General features: G+C 38.5%; 1 protein-coding gene across 2 annotated transcripts in view; it reads left to right on the top strand.

Annotated features, from left to right (window-relative positions):
• The window catches only part of FAF1 (Fas associated factor 1), a 148,065-nt gene that overhangs the window by 113,369 nt on the left and 14,861 nt on the right, over positions 1 to 19,835 (top strand). For both annotated transcript variants that reach the window (XM_058808121.1, XM_058808120.1), the window contains exons 14-17: positions 5,778 to 5,914; positions 8,172 to 8,260; positions 18,260 to 18,340; positions 18,665 to 18,742. In XM_058808121.1, the coding sequence (XP_058664104.1) occupies positions 5,778 to 5,914; positions 8,172 to 8,260; positions 18,260 to 18,340; positions 18,665 to 18,742 (385 nt within the window). The remainder of the gene's footprint in view (positions 1 to 5,777; positions 5,915 to 8,171; positions 8,261 to 18,259; positions 18,341 to 18,664; positions 18,743 to 19,835) is intronic.

The raw sequence follows: 19,835 nt of genomic DNA, 5'->3' as shown, positions 1-19,835 counted from the left end.
CTGATATCAGGTTTGCAGTGAAGGGAGCAGTTTGAGTAAGTTCAGTGATTATCAATTTTTTCATTTATCATAATAACATTATACTAAAGGGGAAATAAAATAAGTAGCCTTCATTAAGGAAAATAATGTGGTGCTTTTACTGTTAAGGAGCATACATGAAATCTTTATCTCCTGCAGTTTAGACTTCAGTTTAAGGAGCAACTCTTTGAAATATTCCTGTGACCTGTCAAAGGAGGAGAAAGGCCACAAAGCTACCCATATAAACAGGAAACATCTTTCCTGGATACAAGGAATATAAGGTGTGTTTGCATGTGTGTATATATATATCACTATATATATAGTGATATATGTATACACACACATGCACACGCACCTTATATTTCTACACACAGCATTTGCAAACACTGATAATGCATAATATTAAGAGCTTTCCAGTACACATGGTGTTTGTTAAGCAAAGCCAAAGCCATAAGAGAACAACTCAAAAATCTGTAGCAGCTTTTTAGCTTTTGATGTCATTGCCCTTGGGCACTGTATTTCAAGGTGTCGCCAATTTTGCTCTGATGACAGGTATTTGTTAGTTTTAATGTTCAAATGATAGTTTTTCACTTTGCTAAAGCTTAGGAAAGAGTTAATTCACTAAAGTGCTTCTCAGCAGCAGGTTGTCTTCACCTGCAATTTCCGTCATCAAGTGATTAGCCATATTCACAGTTGCTGACCCTTAATTCTAACCTACTGAATGATGCATGCCTGGATGAAGACCAGTTGACCATATTACTCCAGCTCCCCAATCCCATTTGATCCTTCAGCAAATATATTGCAGGTGTGGGGTCTGTGAGAGCGGGAGGAGGTGAGTTAATTTCTCACTGACTCTTCAGGAGTGACCACAGATTCTGTATATGTTGCTTGCAAAACTGTTGGACGTGTTCTTCAGGCACTAAATCCTTAACAGGTTTCACAGAGCGGTGTGAAAACCTTTTCTATTGTATTCTGCAATTTTTTTTATTTAATTTACTTTAATAGCAATACAGTGCCAGTCAATAAAAACAGGTCAGAAGTCTAATTAATGTTTTAAAAATAAAGGTTCTCAAACACCAGGCGAGTTTGTAATTTTCTGTATGGTTTGTTTTGAGGAGGAAGAGGAAAGAAGGTGAGGAGGGAACCCTTCTGTTCCATGATTACATCCCACCCGCTCATTTTCTCCTTTTCTCCTTTGCTTTTGATTTTAGTGGCGGTCTTAACAGAATGTCAAGATCAATTTGCAGCATGGTTTAACTCAAGGTTTGCATTCTGCCAGCAGCAATTGTCCCACTGAACAATGCCGTGTGTTCTTGTGACTTCAGAAGCTTTTAGAAGGCTCATGGCAAGGGCAGCATCTAATGACTTTATTAGTGTAGGGTTTCAAAATGGACTCGGTAATTGTCCGCATCTCTTTGTCATTTAGTCATAATTACTGCATGGAATTGTTCAGGGTTGCACTTGTGAATAGTTTCCTAATAGCACTGAAACGAAGAAAAAAAATGGAAAGGATAAAAGGTGATTGTCTCTTTAGATGGAGAACAAAACAGCCTGTATATAGATGATGGTTAAACTGTTTATTATACACCCACCAGAAAAGGTAAACTATCCCTGCTTAAATATTTATGTGCTTCAAGGTAATTTCATGTCAGTAATCTAAAAATGTCCAAATTTGGAAAACTGAAAATCAGCAGAGAATGCATTTTGATCTGGTCGTGATTAGGAAGATATGGATGTCTATAATAGCCAACTATAAATAGAAAGCAGCCTCTCTGATGTTATCAAGATTTTCAGTCCTTTAGCAATGTTTTAAGGTCATATGAGAAAAATAGTTATTAAACCCAAGGAATTAATTAAACTGGTAGATTTGTAAGCATATGTTTTAAGTCTCCACTCTAAAACAAAATCTCAAAGAATGTTCTATCCCACTGTACTCAAACTACAACCTAGTTGATTAAGCTTGAACAGAAAAGGTGAAAACATAAAACTTTTTTGTGTCCTGTGCAAAAGAGGTGAAGGCAGAGGAACAGGTGGTCAAGACAGATTTGTTGGGCTGGTTTGAGGAAGGATTTGGTTGTATTCTCTTATTGTTTGTTTCTTCTGCTGTATTTGTGCAATCTTTCCTCCAGTTTGGAGACTCTCATTGACCTTACCAGAATTGTGTTTTACTTCTCAGGGTGATTCTTTGACTTGTGAAAATTAATCTGAATTCTGATGTGCTTGTAGCTTCTCCCACTTTACCAACATCTGTAAAGTAACTAAACTGTCTGTTCCTATCTAGGCTATTATTAAATCTGTGTATTAAATCTACCTGTGGCAAGCCTTGGATTTTCCTTAGGAAGCCATACAGTACATAATGGGTGATGGTGAAAGTGCATCTTGTGTGTTCCATTCTTTGTGCAGTGCTCTAGCAAGGGGTCCAGGTATATTTCATTTATACTTTCACCAGTGACTTTGCCTGGTGTCCAAGGATGGACTAAAGTGTTTCTAGAGTTCTGTGGTTTACTCTGAATGGGTTTGTGAAGTATTTGTCTAATCTGGTTGAAACTTTCAGGGTGGGAGTTAGATCTTCCATGTTTTAGGAGGAGATGGATAACCCTCTCATGTAGGCTTTACTTTTGCATAAAGCGGATAAAATCCTGCTTTTTAACATCTGAATCTGGTGTTTAGCATGTGGATCCTGAAGGTGATACCCACATAATTTGATTTAGGCTGCTGTATACATCTTTAAAACATGCCTTGTGTCTGCTGCTCCTTGTGTTTGAGGTACAGCCCTACCAATGTGGGTAAGGCAGTAACTGTGAATTGTGGAGAGCAAGATTATTTTAATATGCCAATTCAGGACCTCAGCTTTTACTCTTTTAAAAATGTAAATACCTAATACAAAAATGTTATTTTTACATTAACATTTTAATGAGTCTTATGTTGACTTTGCACATTATATAATTATTATTAAAAATAATCAGAAACCTTGCATATTTAATATTCATAATTGTTTTCCTCATGCTCAGCAAAGAAGTTACTTTTTTTCCAAACCCATTTCTGAAATGTTAAAAGCTGTTTAAGGTTAGCTTTGGGAATTATCTAGTCATGAATAAATCACAATTTTTTGGCCCAAAGTCATCTACTTTGTGTTCTGGAAGGAAATAGGTCTTTTAGAAGAGTTTGTCAGATTTTCTGCTGCTGCTGATTTTTGAGGAGGACCTTAGGCTAAGAACATACAGCAAAACCATCTCCAGTGCAGCCTTTCTGTTCTGCTGGAAAGTCCTTTCCAAGAAGTATAGTGGGCACCATATGCCAAAGGGCCTCATTGTAGGAGGAAACTTTTCCAAAGTTTTCCCTTCCGTGCATAAAAATAAAAAGTAACTTCAGGAATTTATATGAGTAAGACTATAACAAATAACCAGATCTTTGTTATTTCTGTTGTTACAGAAAGTAAAGAAAATCTAGAATACTGTGAATACTATGAAGATCTAAAATACTATGAATTTTTTAGTATTTATTTTGAATGCATTTTTCCATACATTTGAGAGCTGATTTCTCTCTTTATGGAAGAGAATTTGACCTTAGGTGCACTAGACATTTGCTAAGACAATTGTTAAATAACACTAAGGTGCTGGGAAGAGGGTAAGAAAAGCAATGAGAGCTTGCATTTTTTTTTTTTTTTTTTTTTTGTATCATGCAAAAAGTATTCAAAATGTTGCACCAAGTGTGCCTCTGCACATTCCAGGAGCACACTACAGTGTGCAAGATGCAGCCCTTTTCCCTGGAGGGACATCTGTCTCTTTGATGGACTCCACAGAGGCAGAAAACGGGAAAAAAATAATTCTTCATTCAGAATTCTTTGAATGCAAAACCTATACCTACAAAAGCATATTTTTGGACTGAGTTATTGGTTGACTTAATACAAAATAGACTTAAAAAAAAATTAACAAACCAGCACCTTTGACTTGTACAACTAGGACTGTAGGAGTCTCTTTAGTTTTGTTCCTTCTAAGCATTATTCTCTACAGCACTTCTTCACTTCCAGTTAAATATTTTGGTTTTCTATGAAACTTGAGTGCTTTTCTTCTGTCCTGTGTTGAAGACTGTTAAACAGTTTTGATACACAGGTCTAGGAATTCACTTCAATTGTCCTCTGCCTTTATTGCTTCCAGGGATGAAACCTGGAACTCACATAAGTAATTTTCATTTTGCTGTGGAGGATCACCACTGACTTCTGTGAGGCCAACATTTCACTTACCTGTTCCCACCTTGAAAGGAAAACATCAAAAGCCATTATTTATCAGAAGAGTTCATCTGTCCAGACTTTACAGATGCTGTTTTATCCTTACCAGATGTTACGTGTCTGTGTCGCTGTTTCTGATAGAGCAGAGTTTGTTCAGCTTTTTGATGTCTTCTCTGTGGCTGATTGTTCTGAGTTGAAAAATCCAGAGAATCAGGGAGTAACACTTATGGCTTTGAAATGCTTGCTTGCCACCCCCACCCATTGCCTTCCATCCAAATTTTCTCTGAGATTTTTTTAGTACTTCAGGCGCATCAAATAAGCCCAATGCTGCTGTACTTGTCAGACTTATGAATTTTTAGCCATTTTATTGGGTACTATATATATATTGATTAAAAAGTCACAATTTTGAATCTTTTCAGTTTCTTTGAGAAGAAATTACTTGGAGCACTTGACATTTTAATGCAGTTTGTCTTTTCAAATAGATTTGGCTTCTAATGCATGTGACAATGGGACTTTGCTCTTCAGTTAGAGCATACATTTCAGAGTAGTTGTTACCTAAAATATTATCATAAGGCATAAGAAAACACACGATTTAAGTTGCCTTTCATGAACATAATTAAGAATTAATAAGCCTGTACCAGTGGCTAGTCCTCAGAATTTCCACTGTTTTGCCTTTTGTGACCCGTGTTATTAAAAGTCCATTATTTTTACAGACTTTATTAAATTGGATCTTATTAAAGCATTCTATATTTGCATTTGGTCTTTCATAATTCATTATTATTATGACATTTACTTTTTACCATCAGATCTGAAAACATATCATAAGCTACCCTTTTCTCTTGAAAGAAATGCTAATTTCAAACAGTCCTTTAATGGAAGAGAAAAGCTTTATCAGTTTTTTCATTTATTCAAGATCGTGTTAAGAATACTAATGTTAGACTTCTGTATGCTAATATCTAAGAGCTTTTTTTGGTCAAAAGCTTAGAATTATTGTTTTTTAGACCACACTGCTAAGTGTGTCACTGGCAGGGCACTGGTATAAAAGAAAATACAATTCTGAAGTACCATGTTTTAATTCTGTGACTGACAAAACCAGTTTCTTGATTTTCATTATTAAATTATGCTTTTGTATGAAATTTACTATTTTTATACTTCACCATGTTTATTGGATTGTCACTCTACTTAGTTTCTCTTTAGAAGTTTTAAACAATTGATTCAGCATTATTGTTTTGGGGAGTAGTTTTGAATTATAGTCTTCACATAGTGTAACAGGAAATGGAATTCTCCATTAAATAAATCACTGTCTCAAGCAGCTGTTAATTGTTTTAATTTAGACAACCCGGACCCTATCATGCTTATAAATATAATAATTTAGTTATAAAAAGAGATAAAGAGCTCTAGAACTGAATGCAGAATGTGTTAAACAGTAGTTAACATGCAGTTAAACTTCCGAATTTAGCATAATTTTTTTTTTTAACTTAACTTTAAAAAATCCTCTACAATGCTAACAATTTATTTCTTCCCCCACCAGGTTTCTGACAATGTGCACTAGACATTTTGGGAGTGTTGTAGCCCAAACCATTCGAACTCAGAAGACAGACCAGTTTCCACTTTTCCTTATTATTATGGGAAAACGATCATCTAATGAAGTGTTGAATGTAATACAAGGTACAGTTCTTTAGATTACAGGTATTCCTTATGTGAGTATCGAAACTGTTATAAGAGGTCTTTGCTAACTGTTTCTCTTTTAAGATGTCCAGAATATTAATTTATTAAACAAAACACTCTTTAAGTTGCCAGAGTATAATTATCTACTACTCATAAATGTATTAATTAGCATGGTGTTAGAGATTGGAGTTGACATGACTAGAGTAGAAGTATAGTTTACATTTTTCTTTTATTTTTTTAAGTGGAAACCCAATTTCCTGAATAAGGAGCTACACTTAGTTTTCCAAAGTAATATCCAGATACATTCCTGATTTCCAGAAGATCTTGGCTGTACTTTCTTACATGGGCAGTTCTTTCTGGTGTAACCATTCCTCTGATTTCACTGCCAGCAAGGTGGCTTAGATGTGGAGTGTTGCCCTCTGACTGCTGTTCTCAGTAACTCTTCAAATTAGAGCACATCAAAGAATGGCTGCCTCTCATTTCTTCTGCTTTCTCCACAAGTTTGCCTTCATGACACTGTGTCCTCATTTTTTTATTGCTTATATCTGGCAATCTTTATTGTAATCTCATTTTCCTGAGGAAATTCAGCCCTCAGGAAACGCTGCCTTTTGCAGACAAGCATTAGTGTTTCTTTTTGCATCTGGGATTAATAATTTTCTTGAGGAATCTGCAGTGGACAAAATGGTTACTTTTTGCATGGATTTTGTCTCAGTGCAAGGTACAGCACAGCACTAATTCATGGTATGAATGTCTGTAATTTATAAAACATATTTCATAGGTTTCATAGGTTATTTCATGGAAATAGTCTTATAAATAGCTTGGTTTTCTGATTCTGCAGTACAGTTCAGAACCTTTGCCATCCCACTGAAGTCACTGGTGCTACTGACTTAAATTCCCTAACTCCTTTAGCAGCAATTCAAAGTCATCATACAATGCAGCTTAATCCAGATTATTTAATGGCATGAGTTAAATTGTAATGATTTGTGAGGTTTTCTGCAATCTTTTGCACTAAACTAAAACAATCACCTATTGTAGCCTTACTTAAATTCATCCTTTAACAAAAATCACACAATCTCTGTTTGTTATTTTCCCAGGAATGGGGACACTGGTATCTTTTAACAATACTGCCTCAATGAATGGTAGCCTCTGAAGTCCTGCATGTTGTAGCATGTGGGATAACATTTTCTGCTAAGGTAGCAAATGTTAGAAATGGGAACAATGGGGGCCTTTCAGGGCTGGGTGAGAAGGCATGTTGACAGAAGAGATACAACTATATAGAAACCTAAGACCCCATTGGTGTTTATTGAAATGCAGACTGTCTTAGTTTGCTTTTGATTTTTACTTTTTTCCTGGGGTTGGAAACTATGGGGACAGTCTTGTTTTCTTTAGTGGTGCTTGTTCTGCTGGGGTCCAACAGCTGCTTGGGCTGGCAGATGTTAAGACTTCATAGCTTGTGACCATTTCTCATGGTTTAAGATCTTTTAACTACTCTGACAAGTGGCTTTAATGGGTAGTCTAGTCTTCAGTTTAGAAAGAGAAACCAAAGAATGCATCTTGGTAGGAAATTAAAGTAATCTTTCAGTCTTAATGAAAACTGGAGGCACCCTGGAAGGAAAACATGGGGAGCTATCTGTTTTCCTATGTATCTGTTCTGTTTCATGATACACACATGGATGACAGAATTTTCCACTTTGGTAGCTTTGCAAGCAAATAGACTGAAGAAAATGTAGTATTTGAAATGTTATTACTATTTATATCCGAATAAAACATGGATCTATTTTGTCACATCTATTCAATCATTGTTTTGTGGGTTTTCCACTGTTTCAAACCAATCCACTTGGATGCTGCTGCCAATATCCTACCTTGTGTTGCCTGCCTAAGCAGTTGCTTTGGTCTCCCTGGGAATTCTAAAACTGTAAAATCAATTTCACATAAAGGAATTCCAGATCTACTGCTTTCCTTTAACATCAGTGACTAAAAGACAAAAGAGAGTTAATTTATGCAAGCATAAAAGCAATTGTTCAGATTTGCACCATCTGAAATTCTAACCTGTGATCAACCTTTGTAAAAATAATTTTGAGTTTTCAGTAAAAAGATGAGCTGAAAGCATTCTCCTGAGATATTTGCATTTTTCTACTCTTGTCTTTATTTTTTTTTTCCTAGTCTGGCTATTTCTTATGGATTAATTCTAAAATGACTTCTTTTTTGTTTAATAACTTTAATGAAATGAAGTTCAGCTATCTTCCTTTGTTGCTAGGTAACACAACAGTGGATGAGCTAATGATGAGGCTGATGGCTGCAATGGAGATCTTCAGTGCCCAGCAGCAGGAAGACATAAAGGATGAGGTGAGACTGAAAGTTGCTGCAGATACCTCCTGCCTTCCACTAATCACTGGGGATGTAAATTACCAGATGTCTCTTTAGCCAGTGGAGTTGGGTATGGTGTGTTTTAATGTCTCTTCCATTGTCAGAAATTAAAAAGGTAAAGTCTCCTTTGTGTATTTGGGTTTCTCAGAACAACTCCTCCTTTTTGGTCTTGTCATTTTCAGTTTCTTTCCTTTTTCTGAACATAGTCACCAGTGACTGGTTACATTATAGTGATATTATGGAGCTTAATATGCTCATACAAGGAAAATTATCAGATTTTTTGCCACTGACCAGCTCCAAGTCATAGGTAGAAAACAAAAATAAATATATCTTAAGTGGGATATGTCTATTTAAAAGGGAGCTGAAACCAACTTTAACCAGTATACCATTACTGAACCACCACTCAGAGTGATGCAGAATACATAAATGATTACAAGACTTCTCAAAACCAGTGTTTCAATTACACAGAAGCAGACAAAGTGAGTTATACAGCTGAAAGATCTTTATCTGTTACTCTGTAAATTAAGGGTGACATTTTTAGGTAATGAAGTTCTTAGGAATTTGTAATAATAGGTGTGTTGCCATTCAAGATTATTCTTATCCTGTTGTATAGAGATTGATTGACAATAATTCATGAAACACATTCTTCACATTTAAATCTTGTATCTCATTAGTACAAGATTTACTGACTGCAATATGAAAGCACATTATCTGCACAATATCTGTCATTCACTTTTTCTTCTTTATTTATGCTACCTGTAATTCATTGGTAAAGAAATTGACTTTAATTTTGTTAATACTGAACACAAATTTAAATATGAGGATTACAACAAAAATCCAAGGCACAATATAACAGAATTTTTATTGCGTTTTAACAGGAGTGTCTTGAGTATGGAAGGTTTTTTAATGCTTTAGTAAGAGGGTGAAATTTACCACACAGATAAGCTCCAAGAGAGGTTCAGAATTAAAAACTATAGAAGCTGATAAAAAGGAAGAAAACTGAAGGAAACAAAAGCATATAAAGTCAGAGAGATAAGAGCAAACACGGGATAGGAGAAGAAAGTAGAGTGATAGGATTGGAACAGAGTGAGGAACAGGGCACCAGCCCAGACCCAGAACCAGGAACTGGCTCCTGTCCTGGGCTGCTCTTTGTCCTTCCCTGGGTGGCCAAGAGCAGTGGCAGTGACAGTTCAGTCCCCACATGGGATTGTTGTCTCCTGGCTTCTTTCCCCACGTGCCCTACCTATCTAGGGAGAATTTAAAATTGATTTTTATACATTTCTCCAATATCTACCTTTATCCAAGTCTCCTATAGTCTTTTGTTTTTCTGTCACTGAAGGCACTGGTGACATTTCTTCCCAACAGGAGCTTTTTCTAACGCACTTTGACATTCAGAAAAGTGATGGAAAATTTCATAAACTTTGGGGGCAGCTTTCCAGACACTATGGGTTCTATACACAAATAGGATATTTACTTACACCTTGGCTCCACTCGTTACAAGCACACTGAAAAGGTGATCTCAGACACTTTGCCTTTGAAGCAGGAAGTTTTCAAAACAAAAAATAACCTTGCTTTATGAAATTACTATTCCAGAGAGGGAGTATTTGACAAGCAGTTTGTACTCAACAGAGGGCTTCAGCCTGAAAACAAAATATTGCCTTTTTGTGGTTAGCTACATAACATGTAGCTTTCTTGTAAGCCTTGTTCTTGACAACTTCAAGTGTTCAAACATCAACACCTTTTCTTTATTAAGATCATACTGCAGTTGGTGCAATTTTTTCCCAAATATTACAATAGCAAACAGGATACAGAGTCCGGTTTCTGTTACTGTTTTCTTAATAGCAACAATAAGTCATCATAAAACCACAAGAAGATAAGCAGAAAATTCTTTTGTGCTTTAAAAAGAGGAGTCATCAGTGTAGCATTGCTGTAAACAGAAGTGTGTGTGTGAGAGAGAGCCAGAACTGGAAACATTTGTAAAGGACAGCATGAAGTCAGTAATGAGTGAGTTTATGCAGCTGAAATTCTCAAGCACATGAAAGCTTCCAGCACAGCCATTGCACAATCCTGTTTGGCACAGGGTGTTTTGCAGTGCCCTCTGATGGTTATTTGGGTACAGGAGGACTGGTCCCACTCCAGCTGCTGGTCCAGGTGTTCAGCTGATGTTGGCTGTGGCTACAGGAGCTCCCTGTCACTGAGCATGTGCTGAGGGTGTAGGTGGGATGCTCAGAACAGCTTTACCAGCTTACCTCACCTGAGTGAGCCACCTCATCAGCTGCTGGCAATAATAGTGTGCTAAGCTAGATCCTGTGCTTTTGTATCCATGTATTGGTAAAATTTACCAGTTTAGCCTCATAAGTGTCAAGTGCTAAAATGCCATCACTTAACTAGCAGTCTGATTTAATTTTTAGATTTTGTGTTGTACTCTTACATAATCTCCAAAGAAATACTTTAAAAACATTGGGATGCGCATGTGTACTCATAGTAACCCAACATGCCTGTCCTGGTGTGTAACTTCTGCAGCTGTTTTCTCTCCCAAGTTTCCTTCAAGGGAGATCAGCCTGCTGTCCCACTCTTGTCCCTGCCTCTCCAGGGTTCTGGGTCAGTCATGAGCTGTTGCTGTGCTGGCCAGATGACATTTTGGAAACCTCTGCCTCTTTTGGACCATGCTGTTGATGTGCCATTGTACGTACACAGTCCCTACACTGTCTTTTTTTATAATTTTGCTCCTAAAATAGCTGTAGGAACAAGCCACAAACTGCAAAATTTGATTAGCAGAACACTGATGGGCTCCCAGGGCTCTTCTGATTAGGCCAATGGATAATTCAGTTGTGGGTTCAGTGGCCATCACCAGTGAAGCCTCTTGGCCAGGATAGAGCCCCACCTTTCCCAGTGCAGTCAGGTCTGGGGACTGAAGTCCAACCTCAAGCTGTGTATGCAGAATTATTCTGCAGCTGCACTAATGATTTCCTGCATCTGGTGGATATATTTTCTTTTTCTAACCATGTTTACTCCCCTGGACACTTCTTAAGGAGTTGACACCCCAACTACTGCCCAGGCAGTGGGGTTTTGCAGAGGGAATAAATGTCATTAAGGAGTTTCTCCTGTTGGTAAGAGAGGGTGTCTCAGAGCAGGGATAACCAGGCTCTGCCACTGTTAATCAAGGTGTGCACTGAGATTTTTCGGACACTGACTTTGAAAAGAGTGTGTAGTATCAGTTCCTCTTGGGTATCAGTTCCTCTTAAGTGTCAATGCCTGGTGGTGGACTTAGGAAAACAATAGTTGTAAAATATTCTACGCCCTGGAATGTCCATTTTTAAGCACCCTGTGAGCTTGCTTGCTTTAGTTGGATAGTGAAATAATCATCTCAGTGTGGCGTGATGGGCCCAAATAGATCCGAGTTAGTTCCTTTGTGAGATTAATGTGAAGAGATCTGTGATTAAATCCTGGCATTACAGCACAACACACCTGTTCTGGGCTGATCCTCAACATTTTTTCTTCATTGCCTGAGGAGGAGGCTTCTCAAAGGATTACAGTAACACTTTTTGACAAGCTTATACAGGGCGGAGTTACCATGTAATGACAGGGCTCATTTGATGATGCCTCAGTAATGCATTTTTTATTTTTGCTGTCAACATTTATTACTGTAAAAGAAATGACTGTTACACAGCTGGTCCAACTTGTCCACATTTAAGTAACAGTAGGTCTCTGGTCGTGTTTATTTTTGTCATTATGCAACACCGGCACTCCTGCTCTTGGATTAGACATCAAGGTGGAAATACCCACAGTTGCTTCAGAGACTTTCTTATTTTTATAAATACCAATTGAAACCTTTCATTCACTTATAAATATGTCTGCCAGCACACTGCTCTGTAGTGTCAAAGAGAGACACTTAAGAATTTTTAAACTGGAAAAACTGCTGTAAACAGCCTCTGACTGAAGATAAGCTGTAGAAAGCTGTACGCCTGCAGAGTCACCATCCTTCCTCTCTGTCCTTGACTGACATCTCTTTCCTAGATACTTCTAGAGCTTGAGGAACACATAGATCCTTCCTCACTAATATCTGGATGGGGATTTAAAAAACATGTGAAGGAAAACCAAAACTCCAAAATGGCAGCATAAATTCTTTTTTCTCTTTTCCCTGCCACAGCACTTTGGGGCTTTAGTGGCCAGGTGATATTTTCATAGCTAGTGCTTCCATCAACTCTGCAAGAGACCTCTGAAGCTTCTGCTAGGGACTGAAGCTCTGATGTAAATCAGTAGAAATCAGGCATCTGAATACCTTGGGTAATCTGTCTTCCATCTAACACTGTCATGTGTATCATGGTGTATAGTATTTGCACAACAAGAGATTATGAGAATACACGAAATTCATTACATTCCAAAGCACAAAAGCATTATGCTGATGACAGCCGTCTAGCAAAGATTGGGATTTAATCCCTCAGAAATCTAATTAGCACATTTACTAATTATTACTAGTTATAACTAATTAAACTACAGTAATCAAAATTTGTTTGATTAAATTTTCTGATTTTATGTTTGTAATATGATAGCAGCCCATTGAGCATTCCCATGGCTACACACACCCCAGTGTGTGAATTTACAGCATGGTTAGAGCCTTGGCAAAGTGCAAGGCAATGGCAGAGGAAAGAGAAGAGAAGGGAAGGGAAGGGGAAGGGAAGAGAAGAGAAGAGAAGAGAAGAGAAGAGAAGAGAAGAGAAGAGAAGAGAAGAGAAGAGAAGAGAAGAGAAGAGAAGAGAAGAGAAGAGAAGAGAAGAGAAGAGAAGAGAAGAGAAGAGAAGAGAAGAGAAGAGAAGAGAAGAGAAGAGAAGAGAAGAGAAGAGAAGAGAAGAGAAGAGAGAAAGAAAAACTATCTTTAACCCCACTGGATTTAAGGCTGTACATGTTGATGGCTCCAGTCAGTGAATATTCAGCCCAGCTGGGCAGATGTATCAGGACTGGCTGGCTCTTTTCTCACAGAAAGGCACTGCAGTACTCCTTGAAGATTTTGGGTTTGGTTTTCTTTTTGTCACTTGAATTAATTCCAAAACTGGAATCTGGAGCTGAGCTTTTAGCCTTCAGTGTGGACAGGCAGGATCCTGTGGTGGTTCTGTGCTGCTCTGCCCCTCACCCTGCCCCATCCTGCCTCCTCCTGTGGTTCTGCCACCACTAAAACTTCCATTTGCTTTGTCCTTGTCGTTCCCATACACCCAACACACTCTGTGTACACTTTTTCCTGCCATATATTCCCTATCATGTATGTTTAAGTTATACAATGTGCAAGTCTGTCATCTTAGTGAGTCAAATTAATGCCTTTCTTGCCCTGCTTTGTTTGGACAAAGGGGTGTTTCTCTTTAACACTCCCATGAATAGCCTTAAGCATTTGCAGATTTTAATTTCAGGAGTGGTTCAGTGAAATGAACTGTCTTTCAGATGGGCATTCAGCATTTGTAAATATACTTTTTTCTTTCTTTCTTTCTTGTAATAGCCATTTACTCACTGGTGCTCTGAGAAATGTCTTCTGCTCCTGGTTTATCTTCTCAAGTTCTGTCTCGTCTGGTCTTACTTCACAGTAAAACTGTTCCCAAAGGGCAGTTGGGAATAATATAACACAGCCCCATGAGATAAATCAGGTGCAAAGCTGATTCCTGGGGTTAAATCATTAAATCCTACCTTCAGAAATGACAATAATAAATAGGGGAAAAAAGTCCAGGAGGGCCAATGCTGACTTCTCCAGCAAAATATCCCATTCAAAAAGCAGAATATTTTTAACTTGGAGAATCTGCTGTCAATTCAGTCAAGAACCCCTCTTTGTCCATCATCCTGCATCTTAAAATGCCTGTCACTAGGTATTTCAGGATTAACTCCAACAAATGGTTTAGGAAATAATTATATTAAAGAGTTATCCTAAATTTCCTCTTAATTTTATGTGTCAGTTTTTCTTAGTCTTGATGCACTGGATATTCCTCAGGAGAAGGTTTGCTCTGGTCAACTGTAGCTATCTCACAAGTTTGATATTTTTGGGTTGACTGCATCTCTAAGAAGCAGAATAGCAAAGCAAAGTCATAGCTGAAGAATATATTCTGTGAATAAAAGCAATTTTTTTTCAGATTTCCAATCTCCCATTGAATGTCTGTGCTCCCATTGTCTCATTGTCAAAACAGGAAAGCAGAAATCTGTGATTTCTCCCCTTTTTAGGTGCCAGGGGGAGTGTTGTCCCCTTGTCTCAACCCCCAAACCCTTGGGATGTGGATGGTTTGCATTCACAGCAGCCTTCAGTCACTGCTGAGGAATTCCCCTGCTTCTGATGAAGGCTTTTTAAGTGACCCAGGATAAGCCATGTCTGTTTATACTTTGATTTCTTGAATAAGGAAGGTCCCAGTTCTGCCTTCATTGCACAAGCACTGTGGAGATGCATTTAGTGATGTTCCATCAATAATGACTGCAGTTTATGTAGAGTCTAATAGGAAGCTTGTCAGCTGCCTCAAATTTTATTAATGGATAACACTTCTGAATTTTTTTATATTAATTATTAGTGGTATGATTACTCTTGACATATTCTTTGTTAGTGCAGTTGAAGATGCTCTGCAAAATATTTTCTTCTGCTTTTCCTGTCTCTACTGTGAGTTTCTTTTGTTGCTTTCTGGCGAACTTGAAGCATCCTCATCCTTCTCTAGAGGAAGAGATGACTAAAATAAGAAACTGCATTACAAAAGGGAGAACTGCTTCATGTAATGTTTAAAATTTGTCCAAGGTGTAACTCTGCACCAAACAATACCACAATTTAGCCGTAAAATCTCTGGAGGAGTTGGTTCCTGTTGATGTGAGCTGTATTAGCAAACAGAAGTGTTAGCACAGAAGCAGGTACAAAGAGGCATTGCATGGGATTACATCTGCTGCTTACCCAAAGAGCTCTGGATTCCAGGTTTGTTTTTAAGGTCTGTTTCAGTAAGAACAGTATTATTTCAATGAGGTGTAGGGCTCAGTGGCCCAGTCATTTACTTTTAGATGTGGCTCACATATTTCTTTGAGGACCAGGCAGTCATGCGTGGTAATTCTTCACATTCCTGACATCTTTTTCATAATCCACTTCTAGGATGATGATAACTGCAATGAGTAGGGAAGGAAGCATTTTAACTTTTTTTTTAATGTCTTGAATTCATGTTTCAATTCTAATTGTAGAATCTATAACATTAGTATTTTTTTCTTTAATTTTTTTTTTATAAACTGCAGTAACTCTATCTTAGTTGCTAGCAATCCTTGATGGAGAAGAGCATGTAGTTGCAATAGTTGTATCTAATCTTTCAAAGTTCTTTTGGGCATTACTGGACTTGTGTGGCCTTTGAAATTCAATGTGTGGACTTAGGTGTGATACATGGAGTGAAAAAACATAAAATTTGAATAAGTTATCTCTGAAATAATTCTAAATATTTTTAAGGGCTTGTCCTCTGGCAGATAACCTGAAGTCATCTTCCTCTGTTGAGCTGATTTGGAAAGGTTATTTTGGTTCTTACTATTCTAAGATAAATTTTCAGTATGCTTATGAAAAGTCTCAGTATAAATAGCCCAAATTTTTTTTCTTTACTGTTGTGTTCCATCTGTGAGAAGAATTGGGAAACCCTCTGTGTATTCAACAAGCTTTCCTCATATTTGGAAAACATAAAATGGGACTGTTTAATTATTTCAACTCCCCCTTATCTCAAAAATTGAATATTCTTGTAGGGTAGTTTTTGTTATCAGGTTCAAGTTCTGTGAGCAGAGTACCTAAAACTTATCAATGTCCAGAGCCAGCCAGGAAGGAGAAGGATTATTTGGTGGTTATTGTCCTTTTTTTGCATTTTACAAGAATTACTTCTACTCATGTTTTGGTTCTGCTGACTAAAGTGATGGTTTCTAAATCTTGGAATGAAATTCAGGACACACTGATTGTACAATAACTTTGGGTCCTATTTCTGTAAGGAAGAAGAATTTAGTCTGGAAAGATTTTGCTACCTTCCAAGTGGAAATTGTATCATTTTCCCTGCAGTTTCTCCTTTCCTCCTGTGTTTGCATTCTACTTTAGAGATTTAACCAGTGAGATGTTAGAGTTTTTTTGAGGAACATCTTGACATGTTTGTATGTTGTGATAATTACAGTTATCATGAGCTCCTACCATTCAGATTGAGTTTTTGCCAGTGATGTTTTGAGGGGAAAATGGATCACTTAGCAAAATAATTCTTTTATGTGGAATAAATGTTACAGCTGATAGGAAGATTATATAATTCTTCAAGAAGCAGTAGGTAGTAGACTTTAATTTCTGTGAAACACAGGACAGATTGCCCCAGTGCAGATGCTGTGTTACTGGAACTGCAGGGGAGACCCTGCTGAGCCCACCAGCAGTCTCACAGCTAAATCCCATTGATTTTTGTAGGGACCAGTGCAGCCTCTGCAGGGCTCTGGGGGGAATTATGAGATGTAAGACAAGTAAGCACAGGGGAGCAGCCACTGTCTCTGCTTCAGAGGCAGAGTATGAAGCTATTGATTGTACACTTTGCTTTATTTGACATCACCCCAGTGCAGTTATTCCAGCTTTTGGGGATATCCACTTTTTGATCCACCTCTGTGTGGATGATGCCTTGCTTTGTCATTTGTGTGGTTTTAGTAAACCTTTATTTTTTTTGTGCTATGATTGTTGATAAGATACTTTTTGCTGGCATGGTAACCTCCTGTTCCTTCCTTGCCATCATCAGTCCATTTGAGATACTTCAGAGCAGGACCTGCTACTTTCCCATCTTTGTATAATATCCAGCACTGTGAATTGAGGCTTCTGGATGATGTTTGATAGTCATGACCCTGGATGGACCCTGCTGAGGGGTTTTTGACCCAGGAAGAACCTGGGATTGGGCATTCTCTGTCAAGAGCAGCCATTACCCTCTGTCAGTCTGAGTAGAGAGCCAATGAAAATCCACTCTCAGCATCAAACCACACTTCTCTGTTACAAAACCATCCAAACTGTTTGGTGCAGGAGGGAAATCCTCCCAACTCCAGCCCATACCCCCCTGCAGTGACCCCACCATTGGAGGCTGCTCCTCCCCAGGTCTCTGTGCCTGCCATGGCCCTCAGTACAGAGCCTGGGTGCCTCATCCAGCCCTAAGGCCAGGGCTAATTGCCATTCCCTTACCTGGCAACTGAATCAAAGCTTCAGGTAGTCAGAATTTGTAAAGCCTCAGTCACCCTTGAGGCATCTCTGAATGTGTTTCTCCTAGCGGTATTTGGGTGATGCTGAAGTCACTGGGATTAGAGTGCTGAGGAACATAAAGATATTTATCATACTGGTCTGTGGGATCTCAGCACCTCAGGACGGAGGTGCAGAGGGACCGAGACCACCCTTGGAGGGCTCGGGAGTCCTGGAATGTTGCCAGAAGTGTCTGGTGGCTGGACTTTGATCCTACACAGGAGACGACACCTGTATGAGGATGGGAGGATTTCACTGGGGTAAATGGTGAAGGGATAAGTTAATTAGAGTGTAAGACACAGGGTTTAGGATTTCTGTACAGGGGGGTCTAAAGAAGTAAGATGGAGGAATTGAGGCATGTCCTGTTCTTCTTCTTCTTCTTCTTGGCCTCCATCTTCTGTGGTGATGGTGGCACTTTGGGATTGGTTATTACTAAAAGTGCACTGGTTAATAAGAGTAAAAGGTATTGGGGAAAAATTATAAATATTGTATACGTAACTTTGAGTATAAAGATAAGTGACCGCCCTGGGGGCTCGCAGTGTGCCCATGGCTGGCTTGCTGTGCAGACCTCTTTCGGGCCAAGAGAAAATTTTAGATAAACAATTAATAAACACCGAGACCAAGAAAAGACCTGGAGCCTCTTCTCGTCCTTTGAAGCGCAGGTTGTCCAAGGCCACCCCGGGCCTTTCCAGGTCATTTAAACAGCCGAGAAACCGACACTGGTCCACTATTTGATTTATTTTTTTCTTTTTTTTTATCTTTAGGATGAACGTGAAGCCAGAGAAAACGTGAAGAGAGAGCAGGACGAGGCGTACCGCATCTCGCTGGAGGCTGACAGAGCCAAGGTGTGTGCAGGGACAGACACCCATGGGATGGGAACCCTCTGGAGTTTGGGGATGTTCTGTGCTGCAGGGGACTGCCTGCCTCCAGCTGTGCTCTGAGCATGAGACCCTAAAGTCCTCCGTGTTGTAAAGTGGCACCTGACAAAGCCACTAGGACTAGACTTGACTGCTAAAGCTGTCCTGGCTCCATTTGGGAAAGGAATGGCAGGAAAATATTGCTTAATAAATATCCTATCTCTTATATTAATTTCTGTGGAAACACTGAGAAAATTCTTTGCATTTGTATTTATCACATATTTATGTGGGATTGCCCTTTGTGTTTGTTAGAGGGAAGCACAAGAGAGAGAAATGGCAGAGCAGTTTCGCTTGGAACAGATCCGGAAAGAGCAGGAGGAGGAACGTGAGGTGGGATGTTTTACCTTTTCTTTATGAATTCATGAAGCTTATGAGCACTGAAACTGTCATTCAACACACACTGCAGCTTCAAGTCAAAACATACTTTTTCTGTCATCAATTTTCTTTACTGTTATTGATTTCTTACTATATGTCTGTGAAACAAAAAAAAGTGCAGCTAAATAATTTTCATCTACTGTTTAATGACTCTTCTGTTTTATCATCTGGGTCTCAAATACAGCCAGATATTAGATGGACCTGCTCACAGAAGATCTATGAAATGAGCTCCATAAATGCTAGAATCTTTGGGAGGCTCTAACCTGTTTTCTGCCGCCACTCCTTTTAAAAACATGGAGCCCTTTCATTTTTTCCAGGACGTAGCACAAAGCCTACCTGCAATTCTGATCAAACAAGTTACCAAATTTTATTTGGGAGACAATCCACTTGCTAAAAAAAAACCTAAGAAAATAAAATCCATAATCTTGAAATTTGTGGGACTTAAAAAATTTTCTGAACAGTCTTCTACTGAATCTTCCTTAGAATGAAAATTTGGTTTAAACAAGTACTTCATGTCTCTAGGCCTCTGTAAGAAAACAGAAAGCCTGTGCTGTGAAGAGTACTGTTCCTCAAACTGTTATTTTGTTGATTCTCTCAATTTGGTGAATGCTGAGGGTCCCAGTGCCTCTCAGAGATGGCTCCTGCAGCCTCTTGCAGGGTCTAGTCTGGCTGTGAGGTGGCAATTCTGTGGGGATAACAGCAGCTGAACATGAATCCACTGTAGCAGGAACAGGCTCACAATCAGCTCACCCTCAGGCTCAAGCTAGAAATATGTTTTTCTTTTCTATGTTATTTTGCATGCATAGGAACAATAATTATTTCTGCTTCATTATATCTGCTCCTGAGCCTTTTCTGATACCTTGGCCTTTTGGAAATGGTTTTCTTATGCAAAGGCTGCAACACTGGCCCGTGTTACCAAAATATACCTGGGCTTCCCTGTTTTCATACAGAGTGCAGTAATGAAAATAATGGGATCTGTTTGCTTAGTAGAACAAAAGGGATTTTAACAATAATGTTTACTAACACTCCCCATTTTCAAGTATACAGA

This window comes from Ammospiza caudacuta, chromosome 7 (assembly GCF_027887145.1).
Source record: "Ammospiza caudacuta isolate bAmmCau1 chromosome 7, bAmmCau1.pri, whole genome shotgun sequence".
Classification (NCBI taxonomy): Eukaryota; Metazoa; Chordata; class Aves; order Passeriformes; family Passerellidae; genus Ammospiza; species Ammospiza caudacuta.
This window is presented reverse-complemented; position numbering and strand designations above follow the sequence as displayed.